This window comes from Pollicipes pollicipes, unplaced genomic scaffold, assembly GCF_011947565.3.
Source record: "Pollicipes pollicipes isolate AB1234 unplaced genomic scaffold, Ppol_2.1 Scaffold_4002;HRSCAF=4701_pilon_pilon_pilon, whole genome shotgun sequence".
NCBI lineage: Eukaryota > Metazoa > Arthropoda > Thecostraca > Pollicipedomorpha > Pollicipedidae > Pollicipes > Pollicipes pollicipes.
This window is the reverse complement of record NW_023596420.1, coordinates 33923869-33950732: the sequence shown is the minus strand read 5'-3', so window position 1 is coordinate 33950732 and position 26864 is coordinate 33923869. Positions and strand designations below refer to the sequence as shown.

General features: G+C 55.1%; 4 protein-coding genes across 11 annotated transcripts; 3 read left to right on the top strand and 1 right to left on the bottom strand.

The window, feature by feature from the left end:
- The first annotated feature begins 101 nt into the window (after nucleotides 1-101).
- ATPsynG (ATP synthase, subunit G) lies at nucleotides 102-5913 on the top strand. 2 transcript variants are annotated; one of them, XM_037217159.1, is made up of 3 exons: nucleotides 102-182; nucleotides 5166-5241; nucleotides 5558-5913. In XM_037217159.1, the coding sequence occupies exons 2-3, from the start codon at nucleotides 5202-5204 to the stop codon at nucleotides 5815-5817; spliced, it is 300 nt and encodes a 99-aa protein (XP_037073054.1). In that variant the 5' UTR covers nucleotides 102-182; nucleotides 5166-5201; the 3' UTR covers nucleotides 5818-5913. The 2 variants fall into 2 exon arrangements, with proteins under 2 accessions (XP_037073054.1, XP_037073055.1); XM_037217160.1 differs by having other exon boundaries at nucleotides 116-167.
- A 2020-nt stretch (nucleotides 5914-7933) lies between these two features.
- Nucleotides 7934-11197, top strand: LOC119094068 (RNA-binding protein 7). Of its 7 annotated transcripts, none has more exons than XM_037217145.1 (4): nucleotides 7934-8019; nucleotides 9022-9283; nucleotides 9584-9739; nucleotides 10125-11197. In XM_037217145.1, the coding sequence occupies exons 2-4, from the start codon at nucleotides 9200-9202 to the stop codon at nucleotides 10443-10445; spliced, it is 561 nt and encodes a 186-aa protein (XP_037073040.1). In that variant the 5' UTR covers nucleotides 7934-8019; nucleotides 9022-9199; the 3' UTR covers nucleotides 10446-11197. The 7 variants fall into 7 exon arrangements, with proteins under 7 accessions (XP_037073040.1, XP_037073042.1, XP_037073039.1 ...); XM_037217147.1 differs by having other exon boundaries at nucleotides 7990-8010; XM_037217144.1 differs by lacking the exon at nucleotides 7934-8019 and adding an exon at nucleotides 8024-8058.
- Nucleotides 11198-15357: 4160 nt separating this feature from the next.
- On the top strand, nucleotides 15358-18089 carry LOC119093313 (cubilin). The gene is made up of 2 exons (XM_037216258.1): nucleotides 15358-16247; nucleotides 16895-18089. Exons 1-2 carry the CDS (start codon nucleotides 15381-15383, stop codon nucleotides 17438-17440), a joined length of 1413 nt encoding a protein of 470 aa, XP_037072153.1. The 5' UTR covers nucleotides 15358-15380; the 3' UTR covers nucleotides 17441-18089.
- A 1761-nt stretch (nucleotides 18090-19850) lies between these two features.
- Nucleotides 19851-26592, bottom strand: LOC119094407 (serine/arginine repetitive matrix protein 1). Its single transcript, XM_037217468.1, has 6 exons — nucleotides 26577-26592; nucleotides 26030-26185; nucleotides 25483-25668; nucleotides 24264-24371; nucleotides 23439-23579; nucleotides 19851-20322 (listed from the first exon to the last, which is right to left on the bottom strand). Exons 1-6 carry the CDS (start codon nucleotides 26590-26592, stop codon nucleotides 20228-20230), a joined length of 702 nt encoding a protein of 233 aa, XP_037073363.1. The 3' UTR covers nucleotides 19851-20227.
- Between the last annotated feature and the right edge of the window lie 272 nt (nucleotides 26593-26864).

The window sequence follows — 26864 nt, the reverse complement described above, 5'->3', positions numbered from 1 at the left end:
AATAAAATAGATATATATTGCATAATGCAATGACATTTTTCAAGGAGTAGTATAATGACGCATCCATAATCTTGGAAAGCGCAATCCAAGTTTTGTTCTTTCTTTATTCTGTGCCCTTTTTTCTTTCGGAAGGGTCTGTCGCAAAGATCCGCCACTCTTTTGGAACGGTGGGTGGTGATTTGGTGAGTGGAATGCGGTATATGGGAGAAATTATAGGTTGGTTCTGGCGACGTATCCAGGGTAGCGCCTAACTGACGCTTGCAATTTCAATACATTTACGCCATAATTGCGAGTGCCCAAGTTCGGCGGATGGCCTCCACCGATTTCAGCTCACGGAGGGGGACTGCATGTTTGAAGCGATTAGTTTTGCAAGCGGAAATTCGGGAAAATATCTCTTTTGGCATTGAAAAAAGCGCTGTACTTAACAAGAATGGTGGCAAATGAGCACAATACAGTCTAAACAGATTACGACGCACATGCGCCAGGCTTAGCGAATCAATGTCACGGTATCCAACGCAGTGATTTTTTTGGGAGGGGATGGGGACTGAAGTGTGGTGTGTTGGACAGGCCAGTCTGCAGAAAAAGTCTATTGTGTGCTTCAAACGTATATGTGAATTCATTGTGCAGTATGTGGAGCATGTCTGTGCTTGTCTCTGGAGCTAGTGAAGTTGGGCTGAATCTTCAAATTATTTTTGCTTGAGAAACTTGTGGGAGTGTTCTTGCATGAATTACCTTGACAGCATCATAATAAGCTTGAAACAATGGGTCTCTGTGTGCTGAAGCTGGTAATGGCTCTGCACTTAATTTGGGCTCTTAAATGTACATTGTGTGTGCCAAAATTGTTAATGGGATGTGAGAGCTATGCCAGACATGTTCATTGTGTCCTGTGTTTTGTGCAGTCTGGTCAATGCTGTACAAATAATGTTATTCTGAACATGTTTGGTGTAGCAGCAACACTGGAGCAAAAATTTAAGATTTTGTGTGCCAAATTTGTCTGTCCAGGTGGCTCAGTTGGTTAGAGCGCCTGCCTTCCGACCCACCCACCCCTGGCGCTTTAGGGCCTGGCTATTTGCCCTTGACAGGTATGGCCTGGGGCCGGTGGCAGGGGTCGCGCTAAAGGTCAGTTGACGTCAGAGGGCAGGACGGACCGTGCCGAGCATTGTGGCACGTTAAGCTTTCGCCACCAAATTCTGCCATTGACATGGAATTGCGCGATCGGATGGTAGGGGTCAGGGCTCGCACAACAAGCACTGCTTGGTGTGAGCTTTGATCCTGGAAATCCATTCAATCAAAGGGTTCCAATAAAATCTTTTAAACAAAATCTGGGCATGATGAGTTGTTCCCTTGGTGGTTGCTATTCTCATCTCATGAAGGGTTGATGCTGAAAGGGCATATATTGTGATGATAGCAGTTCTATTTGAAGCAAAAATCAGCATGGTAGTTATTCTGGGCTGAGTTTGATGCATTTGCCAGGTTCAGGGCATGTATGTCACCCAGCCATCTGGCACGGATGGATTATGTGCAGATGGGAGCAGGAGCTCGAATGATTTTGTTTGTTCTAAAGAGCTTTTATCAGGTGTAGTGTTATTGGCAGAATGCTGTTGTGGATGGGTACTTAAAAACTGCTCTGAAATTTGGCAATCTTAGGTGTCTTATGAAATATTTAACTATGAAATTGGATTGGGTATAAAACCCATTTCATTGTGACAAGTTGTCATTCAAATGGTTGTTTTTGAAAATACCTTGATCACAATAATTAAATATGAACCTTTTGAAATGCATTAGTTTCTTCCAAAATGATGTCCTAACAAAGCCTGCTTCAAATCAGTGTCCAAATCATGTTTGTTGTGAAAAACCATGCATCTACCTTGATAAACCTCTTTTCTGATCCAAGTAATTTGCATTTTCAGCACTTCAGTCCACTGAGAACATCCAGTTGTAGGAGTTCTGAAGTTTGGGTGTAGTGTACTTTTCAGTTGGGGGGGGGGGGGGAGGCAGAACTTCCAGAAGGAAGTTGGCTAAATGCAGTAGAAATCCACTTTGCATATGTTACAGTGGGAAGTTTGGCCATTTTCCCCTGCTCAGTCCCCTCCCTTTCTCAATCTTTTGTTGTGAAACTTCATCCTGCCCTTGACCTGATTTATAAACAGACACTTGTTTGGTGGTAACATTGATGTCCCCCATTACCCATGTCATGCAATACTGCATGGGCTTGGTTACTGAGGGTGCTAATAGCACAGTAGTTGATGTCATGGTAACCACTGCATGTCTTGGAAACCAGAGGTATGGGCTTTGATTCCCAGCAGTGCTGGCCCATGCTGTCTGGATGAGTGTCAGGTGACACCAAACAGCAGTAGTTGCTGAGTGCATCACAAGGTCCTAATGACAACAACGATGATGAGGGCTCACGTACTGTGCTGTCAGAAGTGAAAACATGTAGCTAGCAATTTCATAACTGTGCAGAAGAGTGTTTTGTGATTTTTTGGTATCATTGATGAAATAAGTAGTAAGAAGTAGAAGTGTGAAGTAAAAAAGATAAAAATCACAAGAAATAACCACAGCTTAAACAGCTGAGGATGCTTTTGGCATGGGAAGAGCTTATCAAAGCCTGATAGTTTATGCCTCCCTTGGTAAGACACATCTGATCTTATAAGATCGATTTTTGGCCATTGTAAAAACTGGTTGGGCATGTCTGATCTTATAAGATCAATTTTTTGGCCATTGTAGGAAGGGATTCAGCAACCACTCACAGTTTGAAAACCATGTTTTTGTGCTGTCACATGTGTTTTGCTATGCAGATGGCAAGCATTGCACAGGTGGTTGAACAGCGTTATGGAAGCATGGTTGATTGTCTCTATGTATCATGCAGTTCAGTTTAACGGCCTTAAGTTTTTTCGCGAAAAATAACTACCTGATGGGTGTAGTGGCAGCTCTGGGCATGTCTGCTACAGATGCAGGATGACGGTCAGTTATGGATGGTAGATGGCTATTGTGGAAGACCTGTGGTGTACCCACACCAAAACTCGTTTTACGTCCTTTATTGGGAATTGATCTAAGGATCTATCACTTGCTTGAATGTTACAATGTGCGAATGTAGTTAACGTGCGAATGTGGTCGCGTTGCTATGTTTTCATATTGCATTCATCTTACTATTGTAATTGCACCGAATCAAACACTAAGACTTTTTGGAATAATTCATGAATGTGATGAAGATAAAGATGAACATGGCGTGTCGAGTGGTGAAAGTTTGGTGACGAGCAGAGCAATGTGTTCGAAAACTGAGTTGTCCGCTTTTTCGAGTTGAGCTTTGTCCTTTCATTTTTGAGGCAGTTTGGCCCTTGGTTAGGACACTATATGTCCACCCCGTTCTCACCTTGCCGTGGTGAACGATTGGTTTCAAAGCATTGGGATGAAGTGAATGGTTTCTGAGAACGAGCATGTCTCCTAAGTGCTAGGGACGTCCGTCTGTAACAAAAACTCGGTTGGGGCGGCGGCTTCCGATCCGTCCTTCGGTAGCGCGGGTTCTAGTCACTTTCGGCGCTTGCCATTTTCCCTTGACTCGAATGACCCGCGGCCGCAATTTTTCCGTTGAGTTTTTTATGTGTTTGACTCCAGGTTATATCGCTATATTGTCACCACATTGCCATTTTAGCGTCTGAATCGATTGGTGAATGTCTCTAACCTATTTTGTTGAAGGTTTCTGAGAGAGAGAGAGAGAGAGAGAGAGAGAGAGAGAGAGAGAGAGAGAGAGAGAGAGAGAGAGAGAGAGAGAGAGAGAGAGAGAGAGAGAGGGAGCGGAGCGGGAGCGGGCGCGGGAGCGGGAGCGGGAGCGGGAGCGGGAGCGGGAGCGGGAGCGGGAGCGGGAGCGGGAGCGGGAGCGGGAGCGGGAGCGGGAGCGGGAGCGGGAGCGGGAGCGGGAGCGGGAGCGGGAGCGGGAGCGGGAGCGGGAGCGGGAGCGGGAGCGGGAGCGGGAGCGGGAGCGGGAGCGGGAGCGGGGGGGGGGGGGGGGGGGAGAGAGAGAGAGAGAGAGAGAGAGAGAGAGAGAGAGAGAGAGAGAGAGAGAGAGAGAGAGCATGTCTAAGAATGCAATGTGTGCTAAGGGTCGTCGTTCGTTCGGATGGCTCAGTTGATTGAAGCGCGTACCTTGCAACCGAGCCGTCCGTGGCGGCGCGGGTTCGAGTCGCTTCAGGCGCTGGCTCTTACTGGAACGGCATGCGGTTGGTGACATCCCCAGCGCCAGACGTCAGGTGACGTCAGAGTTCAGGGCGGAGGATGCCGAGCATTGGCACGTTAAGATTCTGCTAAGAAAATCTGTCGTTGACCGGGATTTTCCGATTGTGTGGTGGGACCGTGCGTTTTGGGCTCGTGCACCAAGCACTGCTTAGCGTGGTCTCTTATCCCAGAAATTATTCAATCAAAAGATTTGAACTAGAAACATGTAAAATTGTTTTAGTCCCTGCCGCTCCCTAATCTTATCCAGCATAAGATGGCCAACAAGCAGCCGTCATCTATAAAAATAAAGGCTTCGTCGATAGATAAACCGTAGCACGCCCGTCGGCAAAATGTGCGTATTTGCATGGATTCGCAAACTAAACTAAAGCAGAAACATTTCACACGCAGTCGAAAACGCGTGACTTCTCAAGTTGTAACGATCTTCAATGACGGAAACGGATAGCCTCACCTAAGGTGCGAGTGTTTTCACAGTAATGACGCGGATGCCGGGTGACAAAACCGTGCATGTCAGCGGGCGCGCATTTTTGCCCCTTGGAAAGGACGGTGTGAAGATGACTGAGCCTCCTTTTTTACAGATATGTGTCAGTTACTCGTTTCTGTTGTTGGGAAGCTTTACTTACGCACGAATCTGCCGAACCGATATCACTATGCGCTTTACAGCATTAGCATGTTTTTTACCTGGTTAAAATGTGCCGCTCTATGAGACGAACAAAGTGTTGCTAATAGTTCCATTTCAGGAAAAAAATGTAGCTTGACGTTTTTCCGTTTGGACGGCAGTACTGTTTGTAATTGCCCTCATGATCATTCAAAACAACAGTATTTTCCTATGTGTTAGGAATGTATTGGTGCTGGTTATTAGCCTATTGGTGCCATTCCTGTGTGTTCAGGATGTGTTGATGTTGTAAAATGTCTAAAATGCTTCCTCTTTTCAGGTACCTTTTAATCACAATCAAAGTTGATAAAACAACATGGCTGGATTGGTTGCAAAACTGCCTGCAATGGGAACCTGTAGGTATCTCGGTATCAGTGACTGTCAGTAGTGATCTCATTTTGAGCAGCTCAGGAGTCAAATTCATGTATGGCTCGTAGCTCAGTGTACCATATCATTATTTACCTTCTACTGAAATACCGTTGTTTAACGTCAATTTAAGCGAGCGATCGGTATTACAGTCCCGCCTTGCGTTGCCCCATGTGGGTTATCGTTTCACCCTACACGCCCTTAAGTGAGCGATCAGTATTACAGTCCTCTGCACATTACTTCCATGCACCTCTGTCATGTCCGTGTGCCACCTGCCGCGTGACTGACGGCCGCTGGGTGGCGCAGCGCTGGTGAACGCGGCGCGGCCGCGGCTGGCGACGTTCGTCAAGTACGCGCGCGTCGAGCTGACCCCGCCCAGCCCCGGCGACATCCCCGCCATCCAGAAGGGAGTGCAGGAGCTGGTCAAGTCGGCTCGCACCGGCGCCTGGCGCAACCTCACCGTCAAGGAGGCCACCGTCAACACCCTGGTCGGCGCCGAGATCGTCTTCTGGTTCTTCATCGGCGAGTGCATCGGCAAGGGGTCGGTGGTCGGGTACCAGGTGTGAGGTGGCTGCCCGCACCCGGTTGTTGTGTAATCGTGTCTCATTCGCGTGCAATGCCGATGCACCGTGTGGTTGGTAGAATACAGCTGCGAGGGTGTCCGAGTTGTTTACGGGCCGACTCAGAGAGAGGAACGGATGCACGGTGCGAGAGTCACATTTTTGTATGACTCGCCGATGGGGACTTCCCACTGAACATCACAGTTTTGGCGCATCTTTTATCAGCACCGTTTCCCGCTGGGAAGCAAGTAGGGAACGCGGCCACATTGCATCTTGAAATCCGAAAAGTGTATCATCTATCGTTGTAAAAATAAACGTGTGCGTAGTGTTCAAGTAACTACACTCATGATAACGCATCTTAATCTTTCCGCACCGTGCTCGGACACGGACAAAAACAAATAATGAAAAAGGATAAAGCTACATCTAACGACTGTGTGCGACTATGTGCCAGTCGAGTAGATCATGTGCCGAGTGATGAATGGAGGGAGACGCCACTGCCATTCGGGGTGTGAGAACGGCCACCGGGACGCATTACCCATGAGTGGGGCTAGTGATCGCAGGGGAGCGCTGCACACACCTGGTGTTTCGCGCGCCTCACACCCCTGGTGTCTTGCACGCCTTCACCCCCCCCCCCCCCCTTGGCGGGCAGCGACTATTGATTTGCTCGAACTACTCATTCAAATTGTTAGTCTCACCTTGAATTACCAGTTGTTTCACCCGGATTATCGATTGGGCATTCCTGCATGAAACGCTGGGGACGCTTCCCGCAACCTGGAAAGCTGTTACAGATTTTACCCCGAACCTTCTCTCCGCATGGCTGTCTGGGATCAGCAACCGGGTTACCTGGAGAGCTGTTATAGATTTTACCCCGAACCTTCTCACCGGATGGCTGTCTGGGATCAGCGCCCATGTTACCTGGAGAGCTGTTATAGATTTTACCCCGAACCTCCTCTCCGGATGCCTGTCTGGGATCAGCGCCCGTGTTCCCTGGAGAGCTGTTATATATTTTATCCCGAATCTTCTCTCCGGTTGCCTGTCTGGGATCAGTGCCCAGGTTAAGTAGTGATGATGGTCGCACGAGTCCCGACCCAACCATCTGATCGCGAAATACAGGCCGGCGGCAGAATTTGGCGATGAGAGCTTGACGTGCCATAATGCACGCATGGTTCATGTCCCTCCTGCTTCCTGACGTCACCTGAGCGTCAGCGCGGCCGCTGCCTTCCGCCGTGGGTCAGTTATGTCAGGAGCAAATAGCGAGCGTCAAAAGTTACTGGGACTCACCCCGCCAAGGGTGGGTGAACTGAAATGTAGACGCTTCGAATAACTGCATGCTATCGTGGCGGACAAGCTGAAAGCTGGAAGTTTCCAGTCCGCTGAATCGCTGTAAAGTGTTGCAGTGATACGTGGTGCAATGATTATCTGGCTACCGTTAGGAATTCCTTCTTGGATTATTTTGTGGGTTAATTTATGGTCCCAGCCCAGTGCTCTGCTTAATGCAGCGCAAATGTGGAGTTTCACGCAGGTTTTTTCGCGTTGGCAGAGCTGATGAGACAGTATAGTACTATATTGAGTGAAGTCTGTTTGGGAATGGTACATGTGCATCCACGTGACCAATTTCCAGCACGGTGGTCACCAGGAGCTCTCGATGCGCGCACAAAATCTGCGTGCCATTTTCGCGAGAAGTCTGAGTATGCTTTAGCCTACGCTATTGAACACTTCTGACTTAGCCTGCTTTCCTTTCACAGCTGGGGGTGGGCCGGCGTCAAAGTTGTGGAGGGTCTGGAGACTGGAGCCCTTACAGCGGAATGCGGAACCATACTACTGCTTAGACACGCCACACCCGCTAGTCGCTTGAGCGCTGCGAATGTTGCACTGTCCATGTGCGGCAACGAAACCTCGTTGAAGATCGGGTTTGAACATGATTTTTATCTGGATTTTGCCTCTTTTCGTTTCTTTTAATGCAGCGCTGAAATGTTACTGTTTTCTACTGCTGAAGTTTTCCAGAGTTTGGGCTGCTCCCCTCCCTCCCAATGTGTCGTTCTCATTGTCGACGCGATACATATCCTCGGGAACCAACGCATATCCTGCATTGCAGGTTCTCTGGCGTCTGCTTGAATTGGCAGCACTTTAACTAGCCAACCTGGCGCTCACCAGACGAAGTTGACGGATTCGATGAAAAGGAATCCTTAAATGGTTTCGGTAGTGGAGGTCGCTAATAGTAGATAGTCTGCGCTGGCACTGTACTGGGTAGCTGATAATCGTTTGTGTAACATCAAATGTGTAAAATAACGGGATATCACAGCTCGCGTGTTCAAAGACAAGACATAACTTGTGTATGTGCTGTGGTCGGAAACTGCGGAACGTTCAGTGCCCGGTTGATATAATTTTTTTTATTTGTGGTTATGCATCTGCCACCACCACCTGCTGCAATGGTTCCTTTTTCATGGTATATGTGTGCAATATTGAGGGGATCCAGGTGTGTTCTTACCACAAGTATTACCTATTTATAGTGTTGTTTGTTTTTGTGATGTAGCCATTTTCACTGAAAATCAAGAAGTTTGGCAATTTAATGCATAGTGCAGCAAGTTGTCAAATAAACATCTTTGCAGGGATGGGCTGAGCTTTGTGACATCTCACTGTTGACCAGTTGTCATGTCATGACAGGAATGCATGGTCTTCTTGTCATCACTGCTAGATCTGGAAAGGCTTCTAACTGTGCCTGAGGATGGTTAAAACCATGCATGGTCCCTCTTTGTGATTTATTTTATAGTGCGGTTCTGATCAGATCTATTGTTTGATCTGTTTTGTGACCAAAATGGGACCACTGTGAAGCCTGGGTCTATATCATAATTTATTGCCAGATGTATCCTTTAAGTAGTTGGAGCATTCAGGATTGAAGTCTTCTTCATTTCAGCTTTGCCTTTTCTAAAAAAATAAGAGTCATGGCCCAGTTGCATTTAGGTCATGATAAAACAGATGGTATTTTTATTATAAAAGATGTGCTCAATGGTCTGCAGACCCTTCTGAGATGCACATTTTGCTTTGCCATTACAAATGAAATGCATTTCAGTTGTACATGTGACACAGTCTGCACAAATGGTATGCATTATTGGGCATCACTTGTTTTCTTAATTTGTGATACGCTTGGTACATTTGTATGTTCATTCATCATTTATGTTTTGAAGTGACATGGAATTTGTTCTGCTTCAGGCTCCTGATGAAGTAGTTATCTTGTGATATCCAGGCAACATTTAAGTTTAGAAGTCCTCATTAAGAAAGCACCTAGTCATTCCTAAATATTTTTGGTATAGATACAGCTTCTTGTTTAAGCTTGGTCTGATCTGGAAGTATTTAAAATCCTCACAACTCATTGTGTGCAGATTACCAAATGAGTGATCCAGACAGAACAATATGGTGTGGGAACTTATCCAGAGAACTTCAAGATGAAATAATCTATGAATTGTTCTTACAAGTAAGGGTTGTTATTGTTCTCTTGGTGCATTGGTGCACCCTGATGTTATAACACTTGTAGCTGAAGCTAGATCCAGCCCATTCGCTTCAACTGGAAGAATGTGATTCATTTATATAACTTAACTGTGCACTTGGATATATGATCACCTGTGCATGCCTGTAGTTTTCAAGTTCTTGGGTGATATATTGATCTCAATTTAAAGTAAGATATTAAAATAGCATTGCTGCTATGGTCCGCAGAGGAAGCCATTTACACCAATGACATCATCATGTCCCAGACAACCATCCACCTGTGTGGCAGGCTGGCCCCCTTGAGCGCATGCACCGGCCCAAGGACCAGAAGTCGGGGGAGCCGCGGGAGTTTGCGTTCATCACGTTCGAGGACGAGGACTCAGTGCCGTACGCGCTGGAGCTGTTCAAGGACACCCGACTGTACGGCCGCCCTATCCGAATGCAGGTCAGCGTCGTCGCCTGGCGGCGTAGCAGCGAACATCAACTCGTCTGAATGGGCGCTACATGCCGCTCAAGAGGCATCTGGGTGGCGTTATTGTGCACGCTAGATACATCCGTGAAAAGCCGTTGCTTTTGAAGAGCAAGGGCATGTTTGTATGACCCGCAGGTGCCAGTAGATGCTTGCAGCTTCTTTATCATTTCCCTGATATGGAGATTGGCACAGGATTATGTAAAATTGTGTTGGATGTCTAGCAAAGTTGCGCGTCTGTTTCTGCGCTAAATAGCCGCCATGCTGATGCATTCGTGCGCCCGGCCTCTAGCCGAGGCTCTCGTCCCGCGGCGACGAGTGTCCGGCAAGGTTCCGAGCGTGGCTTTCTCTCCGTCGGCAGGCTAAGGGCGCCGTCAAGGAGCCGCGCCGCGGAGCCCACGTCCGGAGCGTCACCGCGCCGCCTGCCCCGCTGCTGGCTCCGGCTCCCTGGCGGCCGCCGCCGCCGCCGCCTCCCCGCAACGACGTCATGCTGCACCAGATGGCCGCCCAGCAGATGCTGATGCTGGCACAGCAGGCGGCGCTGGGCCAGCAGCGGTTTCAGCCAGGCCTCTGGCAGCAGCAGGCGCCGCCGGGCTTCATGCCGCCGCAGAGGTTCGGTCCGTTCGGCGGCCCGCCGCCGCGCGGCCGGCACCACCAGCGCAGCAACACGCACCACTGGTAGTGCCGCGCCCGACCGCCAGGAGCGCCAGGTCAACATAGCGGCTGCCGACCGGCGAAACAGCGCGGGCTGCGGCCATTGCGGGCGCGGCTGTAGCGCGACGGGCACTAAGCTGCGCTGGGGAGGCGGCGCTGAAGGTGGGCCGGCGTGCCAGCGGCTGGGTGCGCGGGGCCGCAGAGCCGCTCATGGAGGGGACTGGACGTCGGCGTCGCCTCGCCGCTGTCATCGAGTCGCTCGCAGAGGGGCGTGGATACTCAGGAGCTGGGGTCCTGTGCGGGAGTTTCTCCAGGGACCAGCAGACATCGAGTTGGGCGCCGGGGCGGATAGTAACGGGCGCCGCGGAGGGTAGCCAGATGCCGCGGAGGGTAGCCAGGCGCCGCGGAGGGCAGCCAGACGCTGCGGAGGGTAGCCAGACGCTGCGGAGAGCAGCGAGGTGCCGTGGAGTGCATCCAGACGCTGCGGAGGGCAGCCAGGCGCCGTGGAGGGCAGCCAGGCGGCGCCGTTGGCCGGAACATTCAGAGAAAAAATATGTTCTTCGTATGTGCCAGCACTCGGAAGAAACATACGTTGCTATGCAGCGACTGGTGCAAGTCGCCAGTCATTTGTTCATAGTTACAGCCATACCTCGCGACTGACGAACTGTGACGAATGCTGCTGTTGCACGGTTGTCGACGCTCTGTTTACGGTTCAAAGTAGACGCTCCTTGCTATGTCTTGTGGTCCTCATGTTTGATAAATACATTCAGATCTGTGAAATACTGCGTGTTGTCTGATAGATGTGAGCCTCGGCCATGAAAGACATCAAAAAGTTCGGGTGTGAGATACCCACTCGTTTCCATCGTTTTGAGCGTGGAATGCACTGAGCTGATGTTCAAGTGCTATCTGGCAGGCTAGCTAATGCATGTCTGTTTTATTATCACGTAATAACATGTGCGAGACCTTGCTGTATGGGGGAAATCAGCACATTTTGTGATGGATGTCTTGCATCATTATCGACAGAATAAAGGTGTCAGTTACTATAATGCGGCTGTGGTGTTCGGTTTCGTGCCTTCAGCCGTTACGTGCTGTTACGTTAGTTACGTGCCACTTGCTATGTTAGCCTGCTCTTCAGCCTGGCACTGAGGCCACCGATAGCTTGTGGAAGCTGGAGCGCGCTACGTTTTCCGCCGCTAGGTGGCGGGGTGAGTGGGCAAGCCTCGCTCTTGTCAGTGTTACGGCCGGGAGAGGCGATGTAGCGCGCGCCTTCTCCACTTCGAGCCCTCCTCCCCATCCATAAACTGGCGAGTTGTAATCCAGTACGGTGTGATTCAGTTTGTCGATACCTTCATCTAATGAAGCATGATGTTAGTACTATACCGTATTATGTATTATGTATTATGCATTAGTACTGTTATCGGACGCCAACCATCTCGCGGTGGCCATGATCTGGGCTCACCACGTCCGATCGGCACTGAGGGTAGCGTTTGAGACCGCTCAGGCATCAGTTAATACACCCGGCTGCGGCTCGCCCTTCGGTGTGCCCGTCGGCTTCGTCAGCTAAAATTTTGAGCGTCCGTAATGGCTTCCGTGGCCGGAAAACGGTGACAAAAAGACTAAGGCACGGCGACTATCGGGGCTGGAGCGGGCGCTACAAGTTTTGAGAAATGACCTAACCTTAACGCTCTCTTATTCCTGATCAGTTAAATTCACTTCATTTTGAAATTTTTGAAAAGGAATAAGCGGCTTTTAATTCTTTATCCGTGTGCCCAGGAGGCCGAAAAGTAAGGGCTCAAGTTCGTTATGTGCCTCTCATCTAAAATATTGCCGGTTCTGTCCCTCCCCCTTCCCCCTCCTCAGTTTCCCTGGCCCCTGATCCACCGCAAATAGCCTGATGGAACGAGCAACTCACGCACAGCAGCATCGAAACTTGAGATTCAATGGACTTCAGGACGCCGCTCAAGTCCGTCGTGCTGCAGCCACAAATCTGTCCCCTTCCCGCCGCCCGCGCGCTTCAGCAAGTTTCCCCAGGGTCATTATCAGTGTGGCTTCACCCTCCACCTTTATCAACGACTTCTAACCTCGTGTTTACGCAAGAAGGTGCAGCACTACCCCGGCGGCGCCTACCCCCGAGCTGACATCAGCCAGCTGTGCGGCAGTATCAGCACTATCGGAGCGCCGCGCGCGTCATCACGCCGGGACGGGTCCGTCTCTGTACCGCCGAGCGCAGCTGGCGGGCCGGGGCCACCGGCACACACGCCTGCCGCCAATAACAAGCCACTTCCCGACTCGCTTCCTGCCCGGCGTGGCGCGGCGGCGACGGCCGGCGCGCGCCGCTGCCGGCTCTGACGTCAGACCGACAGCCCTCGGTCGCCTCTCCGGTGTAAGACCCTCATGCGTTGGGTTATGTAGAACGCAGAATGGGCGGCGGCATTTGTGGAAGGTTAGGGGCATGAGTATGAGTACGGGTGGGCGGTGGGGACCCAAAGAAATGTCGGTTAGACGCTTCAAGAAGTGCTCAAATGTATTTCCGTTGTTGTTATTTTTCCGTCACAGCAGCGCAGGTTGGCATGTAGGGTATGACTGGTGGCAAACCGATGCGATCGGCATTGGCCCGTGGGAAACATAGACCCCTGCATGACTGTAACGACACCGCGCGAATAAAACATCGAAACCGATCACCCAGCCACCCGTCTGTCTTCGAGCCCGTTACCGCATCAGACTATGCCGTCCGGACCCCTACAATTGTGTCCAAAGGACAGGGATAACGACAACGATAACGGTGACAATAACGATAACGATAACGATAACGATAGCGTTAACCCTGATGACAAGCATAAGGATGAGGGCATGAGGCAAATCCTAAAGGTGCGAGCACACGCACCATGCAGATGTCCCGGCATAGGATGCGCTAAGCTGGGTACGCTTCGGTGACCCAGCACACTGTTGCCGACACTCGGAGGATCCCGAGTCCAAATCACGCGTCTGCCGGTCACGCTGTTGACTGACCACGTCTGCCGAACGCAAAAGCGCTTATCCTGTAGCGGAGCCCATGCCGTCTCCCGGCCTTGGGCTGGTGGCACTCTCCGTTAGATCTGTACAGCGGCGTAGGCAAAGCGGGTGGGGGGGGGGGGCATGTCCCCCTGGCGATGGTGGAGGCCCCCGAACACCGAAGGTCCCAGTACTCTTCGGCATTAATATACCCGTATGGCTTTTAAACCATAAAACGACCTTGAGGCATCAAAACAGGGTCCCGAGTCTAGAACATTCCCCGTTTAAAAAACAAGGCCTCTAAGCGACGAAAAAGGACCCCTTGGATGGAAGGGCTCCTTTGGTCGAATTTGGCATCCCGTTGGGTGAGATCCTTTCAACGCCACTGACTCGGCGTGGGTGGGATCTGGTCTATTGCTTTTTTGACACCACTCTGAGCCTATTGGTGATTGCCGTTTATGCTGTATTTGAGTAGACAACATAAGGCGACGCGAACACTTGCGTTTGGGTGTGGTTGCCATTTTTGTCACGCAGCTTACATGGCGAAGCTCATCTCATCGATGTCTGTCGAAGCCCTATTGATGACATCTGGAATGTGCGCAGCTGCGCAATGCGCGAAGGGGACGCAGACCCACTGATGCTGGAAATTTAGATTACGCCGCGTGAGCAGCAGATGTCTCCCAGCATGGGGTTTCACCATCTTTCAGGAAGCTGTGAACTGGAATTTGTCTGGTGACGTTGCTGCTGCGCGCAGCGACTCCACCGTTTATTTTCGACAACACTGCGCAATAATACGCAGCCAAGATCAAGGGGCGTATCCCATGGTCTGCTGGGTGCCTGAGACCAAACTGTCCAGTAATGAATTGGCTAGCATCTTGTTGGATGATCCGTCCGTTTTAGAAGCGAACCACGTCCTGACAAGCAAAGAAGGAAAGATAATTGCATGTGTCTTACTCATATGTCCCCACAGCGAATTCCGCATTTTTCTTTTGTGGGTGGTTTCAGCTGGATTACGCCTTGAAGTGTACGTGTAAACGCACGACGTAGGATGTGCGAATTCAATCGCTTTTTCGGTGAGCTATTTTCCTTCGCAGAGCACAATGCACTATAGAACATCGTCCAGCATGAGCTTGTCACGCTGTGTTAGACTGCAACGGTGGCAAGCTGCGCTTGTGCTTCATGTGACCTTTGTTACCCCACAATATAGCGCATGCAGCACGCGCATTTTCTCCATGAGCTGTCCGAGCCGTGAGCACGCTCCGCTGCCACCTCCAGGCATCCGCGCGCCGCCCCTACAAGCCGGCGCTGCGCCGTGCGCTGAACTATGACCGGCGACCCCGCCGGCCCCAGCGCCGTGGTGGCGGTCCCTCGGGCCGCGCCAGTGGCCTCTGGCCGCCGGCCGGCCGGCACCCATCTGGATTCCGGCCGTTCTGGGTAAGAAGTGGCGACGTCCCCGCCTGGCACTGGCCGGTGCCGTTTGTTTATCTCAGACTCGTGTGCAGCGACATCGCGGACGACGGCGCGGCGAGCGCAGGGTTCGGGGGTTCAGGGACTGGGAGGGGGAGGGGCATCACTGGGGCGGGGCGGCGCGGCTTCGACATGGTCACGTTGAGCGAGACCACTTAGAGCGGATGCTTTCCGCCTTTTGAGAAAGACTCCGCAGTCTGGCACTCCTTACGCGAGGGTTCACGGTAAGCTCTTTCGCCAGACTTCCGCAGCCCTCGCCTTCCCGATGTGGGGACAGACACCGTTGTCCTATCGGCTTGCCTCAATGACACGCTCTTTATCTGATGAAATGGCGCCTGGGGGCAGCGCACGCGGCGGGGCTTAATCGCGCGCCGAGGCGCCGCAGTGCTCCCGCGCCGCCAGACAGCCCGTCCGCGCGCCGCCGGCTCCGCCCCTGTCGCCCGTGCGCGCAGTTCCTGAAGGCCCGCGGCGCGAGCAGTCGACACCCGGCCGCCGCTCGGTGAAGATGTGGACGCGCTGCCTGCTGCTCGTGACGGCGGCGGCGGTGGTGGCAGCCGAGCTCACCCTCGAGGAGGAGCTGGCCAAGGCGCAGCGTGGCGCGCCGGCCCGACACCGCGTGCGGCGCGATGCCTGCGGCGGTGCGTTCACCCACGAGACAGAGGATAAGGTCATCACATCGCCCAACTACCCTAACGACTACCACAACTCGGCGCAGTGCTACTACACCATCAAGGTGCCGCAGGGGCACCGCATCCACGTGACGTTCGAGGACTTCCGTATCGAGATCCCGCGCACCTCGTCCAGCAACTGCACCTACGACGGCCTGGTGGTGCGGGACGGCTCGCAGACCGTTGAGCCGATGGGCCGCTACTGCGGCAAGGTCAAGCCGCCCAACTTTGAGTCGCGCTCCAACTACCTGGTGATGAACCTGTACTCGGACGAGTCGCTGGGCTTCCGCGGCTTCAAGCTCCGCTACACGGTGCACTGCGGCCAAACCTTCTTCAGCGACCACGGCACGCTCCTCTTCAAGGAGAACGATCAGCACATCTCTGGCACGAACACGTGCGACTACGAGCTGACCACGACGCCCGGCAAGTTCCTCGACCTCAACTTCACCATCAACGAGCTGATCCTGACCACCGTCCAGGTGTTCGACCACGGCGAGCTCATCCGCACGCTGAGGAAGGGCTACGATTACAAGGACATGGACGTGCGCGTCATCTCCACCAGCAACGTAGTGCGCGTGCGCTTCACGTACGCCGGCCTGGCCGAGGGCCACGTCGTGATCGCGTACCAGACGCACAACCGCGCGGTCGTCAGCGGTGACCGCATCTTCCTCTTCCACCTGCAGACGTGCCGGGGGCTGGCCACGGTAAGAACCGACCGCCGGGGCGGCTGCTGTGCACGCGGCGTTGTCCGCTGTTGCTGTTGCGCTGTTGTCCGCTGTTGCCCCCCTTGAATCACCCGGACACGACGTGAGCTTCTGGTCCAGGCTTGCGTGCTCCCTGTCGGATGTATCCAGTTACTGGTCCAGCTTTGAATGAGCTGCTGGTTTGGCCCGTTTCCCGACCCATGCGGCACCGTTCGGGCTCCCGACCCGGCAGCCTTATCGCACTATTCGATTCAGCTTAGGATATTTGATGACGATATCGCAGCGAGCACTTATCCGCCTGGTTGAAATCATACAGCGCGGCGGGGCACGCAGTGACCCAGGGTGGATGGAGGCCCTGCACTTTGACCCAGCGGTGTTTTGTGGTTTGCGGCGCTGTTGCGCAACGCACGGATGAAGCAAGCCACTCACAAACGCGTTATCTGCACCCGCCGCTGTCCGCCGCGTGCATGTTGCTTTGTCGTAGTGTGTCACTCGCCGGCGATGGATAACTCTTGCCGCCGTTCACACTCTGCCTAGACGCACGTTTAGCATAAGTCTGAGCCCAGCCAGCTGCGCCGGCCGCTGGCGCTGACTGTCCACGCGTCCCCGGCGGCCGCACCAGCGCCTCACCCCCCTCTGCTTTGCAGTCGGCCGGCCAGGTGACGGCCAGTGACGTCACCAAGTCGGCGGTGGCGCACCGGCTGGAGAAGGTCGGCGGCCACCAGAACGACTCTCTCATCCCCGGCGACGAGGTGTACCTGCGCACGCAGGGCGGCGGCTCGCGGCCGCTCTCCGTCTCGGCCACAGAGAACGGCCTGGCCGGCTACGACGAGACCGCGCGCGACAACAGCACGTGGCGCCTGTACGGCCAGCTGAGACACGGCGGCCGCGTCTGGCTGGAGAACAAGAGGATGATCGGCAACTACCTGGGCATGTACGGCGCGGTCAGCGGCCCGACCAACAAGCCGACGGTGACGGCGACGGTGGCGCTGTGTCAACCGCCCGTCGACTGGATCATGTACCGGGTACCGCTGGACTTTGGCTGGTACCGGTACGAGTCGAGCCACGCGTTCGAGGCGCGATGGGTGGACGGCGTGGCGGCGGCCGCGTACCGGGACTGCCTGGCGCACCCGCTGCTCTTCCCGCACTGCGGCGGCACGCACGAGCTACAGTGTGACTCCGGCGGCTTCTGAGCACGCGCGTCACGCGCCGCCACCATCGACTGGGCTCCGAGCGCCAGAAGCCGGCCAGGCCAGACCTCCATCGGCTGACCTCGGGTCGCAGCGACGACGGGTCTCAGTGACGATCTGGAAAGCGCTCCAGTGGCACGCACTTCCCCGTGACTAGCAGACCTTCACGACATAGCGCTTTCCCCAAAAAACAGCGAAAAGATGGCCACGTTGCTCTTCTACCCGTCATCTTTCAGTTCAATCTGGCCCGTGTGCGTCTTGCCCTCTTCGATGTAGTCCATTGCGAGCCTGTTGTTGCCTCCTGCGCCGTCGCCCTGCGCTGGAGGCGTGGTGCCATGGCGCATTTGGGGAAATGTCGGCTTGCGATGCGCCGTCTGCCAAAAGACGCGCTGTGCTTCTCAGTTTGTACATGGCGATCGTTGAAACGTAGGCGAAGTCGAGGATAGCCCGTCTGCATTGCGCCGCATGATGTTTTCAGTGTCGGATACATTGCTGGCGAGGGCGGATGGCTGGCGGAAGATGTTGGAATATTGCTAAGTATGTCGTCTCTGCAGCGCGTCCGCGTCTGGATCACACCATGCGACGCGCCGAATGATTGGTGAGTGGCATTCCTCATACATTTAGAGTAAAAATACAATATCCGTAAGACTTTGCACGGATTCGACGGCGTGGTGGAACTGTGTCAGTGCTTATATTTCCAAATGACACGCGCGTGTACACACGCGCACAATCGCCACGAAGTACCCCTCACCCCCGAAAAACGGCAACGTTCGGACATCGCCCAGCAAAAAGGCCGAAAACGTTCCAGAGCCCCTGGCCGGGACGTTGATCGTCCACAGAGGCGCGGTCGTCCAGAGCGCCGCTGCCATGCTCCTCAGAGTCCAAGGCTACGTAAACGGTATGGCTGAGCGACGAACCCAATCCCTAGCAGACGACAACCGCATGCCAAGACAGATTCCGCATCCTGCGCTGTGGTTTCGGGCGAGTGTGCTACCAAGGCCGCGACACTCAGAGGATTTGAGCTGACTGGTCAGCTTCGCACTATGGTAAGCACAAATGGCGTTAAAGCTAATGCTGTTAAAACCGGCGCAATTTACTCCTAACCACGCGTACGTACTGCTCTGGCTCCCCAGGTGGATACCAAGCCGAGCTTGTGCATTCTGAGCATAACCCGGCACGATTTGAGAGGGATGTAAGTCGCACAAAGCTGAAGTCACGCCGCGCCAGCGCAAGAATGCTCTCGAATACCGTTGTGCCATACACATTAGCAAGAAGTGTCAAGCAACGTCAATTCAGACGAGTTTTAGAAGTAGGTGACAACGCAAAATGAGTTGAAAACATAGCGAACGCATGCCCAATGGCTCATCGCATCATATCCATTTCGCCTGGTGCGTCAGAGCGTCCCAGAGATTTATAACATGCTTCTGTTCATGGTTGGGCACGTTGAGCTGTAGGCAGGACTCTGTAGGCAGGACATCTCCACAGAACATCTAGAAGACTCGGGTTTGTCTTCCTTATTGGGGCTCCTGTCAAGGAAGCCAGGATCGGAAATATTTCGGTAGTTCGGCAGTAGCATAACCTCGTTATTTGCTTCTTGGGGCGTCTACTCCATGATCATGTAGTCTCGTTTCCACCATGGCCTAAAGCATGTTCGGGTACGTCCGTCCATTGTAGCTGTGCCTTCAGGGCCTTGAATGTGCTGACAGCAGGAGGCAGCGCTGACCATGGGCGAACCGTTACCATGACGACCGAGCGTCGGCCCGAGACGAGCATAAACAGATGGTCACGTTTGTCGGCCGTGTTGGCCGCTTTACCGACCAGGCGCTTGCGGCGACATTTTGAAGGCTATGTCCCAGAGGTGCGCAACTCCCATCGACACGGCCAACCAGACGGCGGATGTCCGTAAATCCCAGAGCGGAAAATCCGTGGTCACCGCAAACTTGCACGATGCATCCGCGATATACGTGCATATCCGCCAGGATGCTTATATGCACTTTGCTGCACATCAAACATTTTATAGATGACGAACAGATCAGATCATAGACGTCATAATCGGAGCGATAAACGATGAATCGATAGAACCTCCGTGGCCGCTCATTGAGCTGGGAAAACATTGGTTTATAACCCAAGCAACGGCACTTTTCATGCGTGTCTCAGCATGCGGTGGCATGCTGGGTCGGACGCCACACGCGGCGTCGGACCTGCAACCGATTGGTCAGAAGGCATCCACAACAGTCGCAGTGTGCAGTTTAATTGGGCTCCGTAAAATGTGGCCACAAAAATAAGCGTCCCTGACTGCGTCCCAGTGATCGAAACATCACTTGGACAAACCCGTCTCCGCGACTTATTCCACGATATCGGGTAGGAGATCTCCAACTTCCGCAAACACTCACGTACCTCAAAAAACAACTGGTCCAACGGCGTAAATTTCCGGCGAGTTTATTTACAAGAATGTACAAAATGAGTCAGAAGCACATGGATGCATAAAACGAATTCAAATAATAATTTGTACACGTAAAATCAGCCGACAGCAGCCCATCATAAAACCGTGGGTAAAATCCTACAAAGTCCACCAACTGAACGCGGCCACGACGGGCTGACTGTGGCGCGCATGTGACGCGCGCGCGCGCCCGCGCCGCGGCGCACCGGCCACGCCGCATGAGGTACGCCTTGTCAAAAATAAATAGAGCTCGGGGGCGCCGGGGCCGCCTGGGGCGGCCGGGGCGCGGCCGGCACGGTTGAACCAAGGTAAAACATCACAGCTGTGGAACGGTGCGGCGCCGGGCGCTGTCACGGCGTCACAAACGACGGTCGAAGCTTCTTGACGGCCTCGGCGGGCGGCGGCGGCGGCGGTGGCGGAGGCGGCGGCGGCGGCGGGGCCGGCGCTGTAACGGACGAGAGGGCGGCGTCAGCAAGGAGAGAAGTATCGCCGTCCCGAGCGGTCGACGGCGGCACCCAATGTAGAGGCGACGGCCGAGACGCGGGGGAAAGGGTGAGGTGGGACACCCCCGAACCACAGAATACCCCCGAGCCACGGGATACCCCCGAGCCACGGGATACACCCGAGCCACGCACGCGGCACGTGGGAGCTGCACGATGGTCTCGAATGTGGCAACTCTCATTGGATGAGCGGACACTGCGACCACGCGACCACATCGCGGTCGAGACACGCAGGGGCTTTCCGTCTGAAGCGGAAGCCTGCACTGAAGGGCTGGTGGTACCTTGCTGGCAACAAAAGCCGGCGTCAGGCCATGTCACTGCACATTCAACATTGGGAACACTGCCGCACGTCGATGGACCACGGTTGCAAGGGACGGACACACAGGGACATGGACGCAGCCATGGCAGGAGCGTGGCCGATCCCGCCATTGCCCTCCGTCCGGGGCACACGCAGCTGTGTCGCGCGTTAGTGGGCGACCCTGACGTCGGTCAGCACCACTTCCTGCGCGGTCAGGGCGCCGAGGCACAACTGGGCGCGCAAATCGGCGCCGCCCGGACCGGACACGACGTGGCACCACTATCACGTCAGCTGGAGCCGCACAAACAGGGTCCTGACCGCACCCGGCGCCTGCGCGCGCAGTGCCAGGCACCGGGCGGTGACGGCTGGCCGCCGGCGACGCGCCCCAGGGGCCACGACACGGGGCCGAGCGGGAGAGTCAGTCTGGCGGAGGTGATGACGATGACCTGGGCTTTACGGCGAGCCCACTTCCCTGGTCATACGGCACCCATTCTGTCGAAGCCGAAGCATGATCTTCCTCAGACCGTGCCTGTACGTCACGTGTTTACAGGATCCGGCTTCAAATCAGGGACACGCCGATGGCAATATTCTACGAAATGGGTGCGAGGTCAGAGTCGGATAGGCGGAAACCGGGTCTAATTTTCCCTCGCAGCGACCGCTGTCACTGATTTCGTCATCAGGAATGCTGTTTTTTTCAGGCGAACCAAAACGTCGGTCAAAATCTGTTAGGTCGCTATCCGTTCGCATCGTATGTAAGTCCCGGACGTCACTGACTTATTTAAAAAGCCACCCGTTCTACATCACTCGCATCACCTGAAAGGTCATCGCCACAAACGGGTACACATGGACCCCTCCTGCGATTTCTAACCTACATAACGGAGTGGTGATGCTCCCAATGCAATGGTTCGTTTGCTGGACGAGGCCCCCCCCCCCCCCCCCCTCTCCCGTCACACTGTTACAACAAGCGTGGCCTCGCTCAAGCCTTGACAGCAGAAACAGACGTTCGCGACCGACATAGGCCGGCAGTACTGGCGGGTCATTCATTTGGGGCATCACCAGATGCATCCTGCAGCCTACACTGGGGGCCGTTAAGATAATAATTTGCATGCGGATGAAGATGCAAGAGAATTTTGTGTCGTACGGAAGGTGGAAAGGCCGGAAATCGGCCAACTTTTCCCCAGAACACTTAAAGTTGGGCACGCTGTTCCATCAGCGTGTTTCACGTGGCGGCTGCATGCAGTTGTCACGTTCGCCAGCACTCAAGGCGCGGTGCCACAGCGTCGTGAAGTGGCGGCGTTCAGTGACTGTGCTGCCATCTCGGGACGGAGCCCGGAACCTGGGCATCGCAGGCGGGCGTAACGCGCGCGGCCGATCATCCACCGCAGCACCGCTCGCCTACATCCGCCACGTTACATACGCACGCCGCGTCACGCCGCCTGCGCCTGCGTTACACTGAGCTTACCCACGAAAAAGGCATTCCAATTTTGTGATTTAAACAACGGAACAACTGTTCCCCAATTGTCAAAATCAGCTTTTCAAAGCTCAACAGCGCAGAACGACGGACATGCCGCTGATCGTGGAACGGCGGCCTCGCATCACTGCGTCGTAACGCCGTACCAAGCCAGGCCAGGACTGATGCACTCTACTAAAGCGTACCTCCCCTCCTCCCACGGCCCATGGTGAACCTACAACCTTACATAAATATTGTGGCGTAAAGAGGTCGGCTGGCGAAACATAGCATATGAATCAAAGGAGGGTGCATTAACCTTCTACACATGGAATTTAAACTGATTGCTCCGTAGGCCACACCCTGCAAACCACTATGTTTGCTGCGGCCCAGACCCCGACGGCCACCACCCCGTCAGAGACCGTGACAAACGTGACGTCAGAGATGGCGCGTCGGCGGCTTCTAGCCCGAATACGTCGGTGACGTCACGCGCGCCGTCAAATCCGGTCGCACCGGTTGGGCCCTCCAACGCCTGCAGTCCGGGGGCTCCTATGCGCAAGTTGTTCCGCAAGGTCCTAACGCAAGGTCCTAAGGTTCGAAGGTCTTGCACATCCTGGCGGATACGCAAGATCGGCGTGTTTGACCGACAGAAATGCCACGGGTAGCCTACACCTCACAGAAGTTTGCGAAACACTGGCAGGAAGTGAGCGCGAGGATCTACACATCATCCTCACCCCGAGATGAAACGCTCTCGAACTTATGTCGAGCGATAATGTGGGAGGTGGCATCCCTCTGTTCGCTAATGTCGGTGACACATACCAGACGGCATGACGTTACCTAACGCATGTCCACTAGACAATAGACCAGTTGCACTGGCGCCTCCGTAGGGAGCTCCATCCGCGTAGCCTATAGCGAAGATGCCTAGATCCCAACTGGCACCATGCAGACATTCCGTTCTGAACATCGTCCGTCCCGTGCCGTCTGTGCAGCTGACCATGACACCCCATACGATCGCGGTGTTGGCCAAGATTAGACGCTCTTCCAGTGCATATCTCGTCGAAGATGACCAGCCGCAACGGCCCAGCAGAGCGCGGCCCGCCCGCAGCCTGCGGGAATCTGTGCGTGCTACGACTCGTTCCGCCCGAACCCCATCCCCGTCTGCCGCGCCGCCCCACCCGCCTGCGTCACTCCCTCCGGGTCGGAGTCACGCGCCGCGGGACACCACGTCGCATCCCCTCATGCGACGCGCGTCCGGGAGGTAGGGGCGTGCGGGGACTGCGTCGCCGCGCCGTACGGCCGAGCGGCGGGCGGCTCACCTTCGCGCTGCTTCTTCTTCAGCTTCTTGATGCGCCGGTGGACGCGGCCCAGCTCGGCCTTGACGGAGGCGTACTTCTCGCGCAGCTTGTCGATCTGCTCCGTCAGCACCCGCACGCGCGTCTCGCGGTCGGCGCTCTCCTCTGGCGGAGACGGCGCAGGGCGCCGGTCAGCACCGGCGCCGCGTGGCCAACAGCGGAAACACGACGCCGGCCGGCGGCGGCGCAGCGCGACCACCACGGCATCACAGGGACGTGTCGCCGTGTTCTACGTGGGTTCGTAGAGCTTCAGACCGGGCACACAGATAAGGCCACGAACGGGCACCCGGGCGACGGGAGAACAGAGCTATGGTACGGTTGGTGCACACAAACCCGGTCACAAACGGCCCGGGTTATGAAATGCAGCTGACAAAAACCATTGCGACGTGCCAAGCCCAGGGTGAGGGGGCAGTCCACACTAGTGGGCTCATAAGTCTTGGTTTGCACTTCTACGGTACATATTGCAAGCTCGATGTCCTATCCACCTATCCACTGAAGACGAAGTGTCTTCTGTGCAGACACCTCTGAACAGACAACAAGCTCCCTAAATACAGATACGATGGAACAATACGTATGACACAGCCGACTGAAAAGACTCAAACTTTGTACACAGCGAGTAACAGCCAGCAAAGCGACGAGAACGAAAGTTCTCAGTTCGCGCCATTACAGCTTATTTCTCACCTGACATGTTCAATTACAAGTCCAGAACAACTTTGAGTTAAATCCAATGAGAAACATCGGCACGCCCCCAGCGTCCCCTGACTTGGGTAACAGTCGAACCGCACTCACCGAACGTAACCATAAAATTGTACTTGTACGGTTTGTCGGGTCTGCTCTGGTCGGCCTCCGCGCGATCACCGTTGCTCCTCTCCGTGAGATCATCACTGTCGCTGACACCTGCCCGCGAGAGGGCCGGGCCGTCAGACACGGCCCCAGTGCAGCGAGCGGCGCCAAACGCCACAGGATTCAGTGAAAAGGTACCGACGCGCCTGGCGAGGGCGGGGGGACAGCGGAGGGGGGGGGGGACGATGGGATGACGGGACGACGGAAGACGGAAAGACGAAAGACGGGGGACGGGGACGGGGATGGAATAGCACGCGGTGCACCCGGGAGACACCCGGCGTCACGGACAAAGGGGGCCCATGTTTCAAACAGTTGCCCGACAGACCAGAAGCCTGTCCAGACACGTCAAGGCGAGGCCAAACAGCAGCCCACACGTTGGACAGAGCCCCGTGCGCAGGACACTCAACAGCGAGTGATAGTGAAGAGTAGACAACACCACGGCGCTAGCTTCTCAGTACTTCTAACGGAGCTTTCGCTCGTACAGAAAATTCCACAATCACCAAGTAACAGATTGTTACCCAAAAAGTACTCGAGTCTCGACCGCCTGCCAACGATGGCAGGGCAGGGGACGGGGGATGAGGGGAGGGTCTCGTGCTATCCCTGCCGGGCGCAGTCCGCTGCTGCCGCCGACGCTATCAGTGGACACTTCCGGGCAATGACAGGTCCCACGCAACGAACGCTTCCGCGCGCACTCCCAGACACCGACCTCGCTCGGACCAGAGGCAGTCGCCGCCAGCCCGGACGGGGCAATAACTGCCGCGACATTATGAGGACCCTTGAATGCACAACACAGCGCATGAAAGGGACGCCATCAGATCAGCTGCGACCTGAATAGCCCGGCTGCATGGCCAAGAGCGATCTGACAGCCAGACCTACCCCTTTCCCTCCCCCCCCCCCACCGCCGCAGTGATCCAGAGCACGCGTCCATACCACCCCCTCCCCACAGCGCCTGGCCGTCCACAGCGGTGCCCTCAGTCCTCCAGCCTGGCACGCCCTTCCAGCCGGCCAGACCCAAGCCAAGCCGCGCCACTGCCGCAGCCAGCGCCCGACCCGGCTCAGCGCGGCTCATCGCACCCGGACTGCCCTCCCGGCCGGCCGGCCGCGGCCGCCCGCCGTCCGGCCCCAAGCACTGGCGCCCGCCCGCTTGCTGCCGCCGCGAACGCACCTTTGCCGCTACGGCCGGAGAGTCGCCGGCGCCGGCGTCGCGTGCGTCGCCGCTTGGCGGCCGGCTCGTCGTCGTCGTCGCCGTCGGCGGCGGGCGGCGGCTGCTGGCGCAGGCCGCGGCCCGAAGGCAGGCTCACGGCCGTCAGGGACGCCACCAGGCCGTTCACCTCCGGCGGCGGCGAGACGGCTGAAACGGCCACCCCCGGCGGTCAGACAAGGCACGGCACGGCACGCTATGGCACCACATGGCACGGCACGGCACGTTATGGCACCACACGGCACGACACAGCACGTTATGGCATCACCTGGCATGGCACGGCACTGACGGCAGCTGAACGGACAATGGTAGCTGGTCGGAAATAGAAACGCGTGTAATACCGGGTTAGATAATGGGACACCACGCGTCCAACAGCATGGAGAAGCGATTGGTCAATCCTCGCCACCCTACAACCCATAAACAGTCCATAAATGTAGTACCATATAGGATATCCATAATTCCAGCACGGCCCCTGGCGCTAAACTAGAATGCGAGGGGGAGACGAACGTACCGGAGCGAGGCTCCGGCCGGATGGCGACGGGGGCGCCGGCGGCGCCGGGCGCCTGCTCGGCCTCCCCGTCCGACGAGACGAGAGATCGCGGAGAGCGGCCGCCCGGCGTGGCCTGAGCAGACTCCCTGTCGGCCAAACAACAGTGGCAGTCAGAGGCTGGCGCACAGACATCACCGGTCACGACAGGGCGCGCGCGCACGACGTGGGTTGTACCTCACACAAGAGTCTGTGACGTCTCTGATGCGCAGAAACGCAATGACGCGCAAAGTGTGCAACTGCTGCTAAACGGGTGCCTGTCATACTAGGTATAGGCAAAAGGCGAAGCGCATCCAAACATGGGTGGCTTCCGTTCGTGTCGTGCCATGGAAGAGTTCTCCCGGCATAAGCTCAGCAAACTGAGACTGAAAACTTCTACTGAGCATCGGTTAGGCCCATAAAATTACGATAACCACGAGAGAATACGGGCACAGTAGTGTGGAAACATTCAAGAACACTGCAACTGTCTCGGTCAGTACATAGGCCACAACCAAGCAGACTCGTGACTAACCCGTTATCATCACCATGCCGGTGGAAAAAACCTGACCACAACGGATTCAAAATGTGAATACGTAGTAATCGCAAGATGAAACTATCACACCAAAAGCAACACTCCAGGAAACTGAGCTGCAATGCACTGGAAAAATAACACATACGAGGCACACGAGAACCGATCACCACGGGAAGCCCCTCCGTGCGAGACGACCGGGCAGTCCACTGCTGGGGACGCAGCTCACCGTTTGGAGCTGGAGCTGGCGCTGCCGTCGCCGCTGTCGGGCGTGGGCGGCGCCGTGGCGCG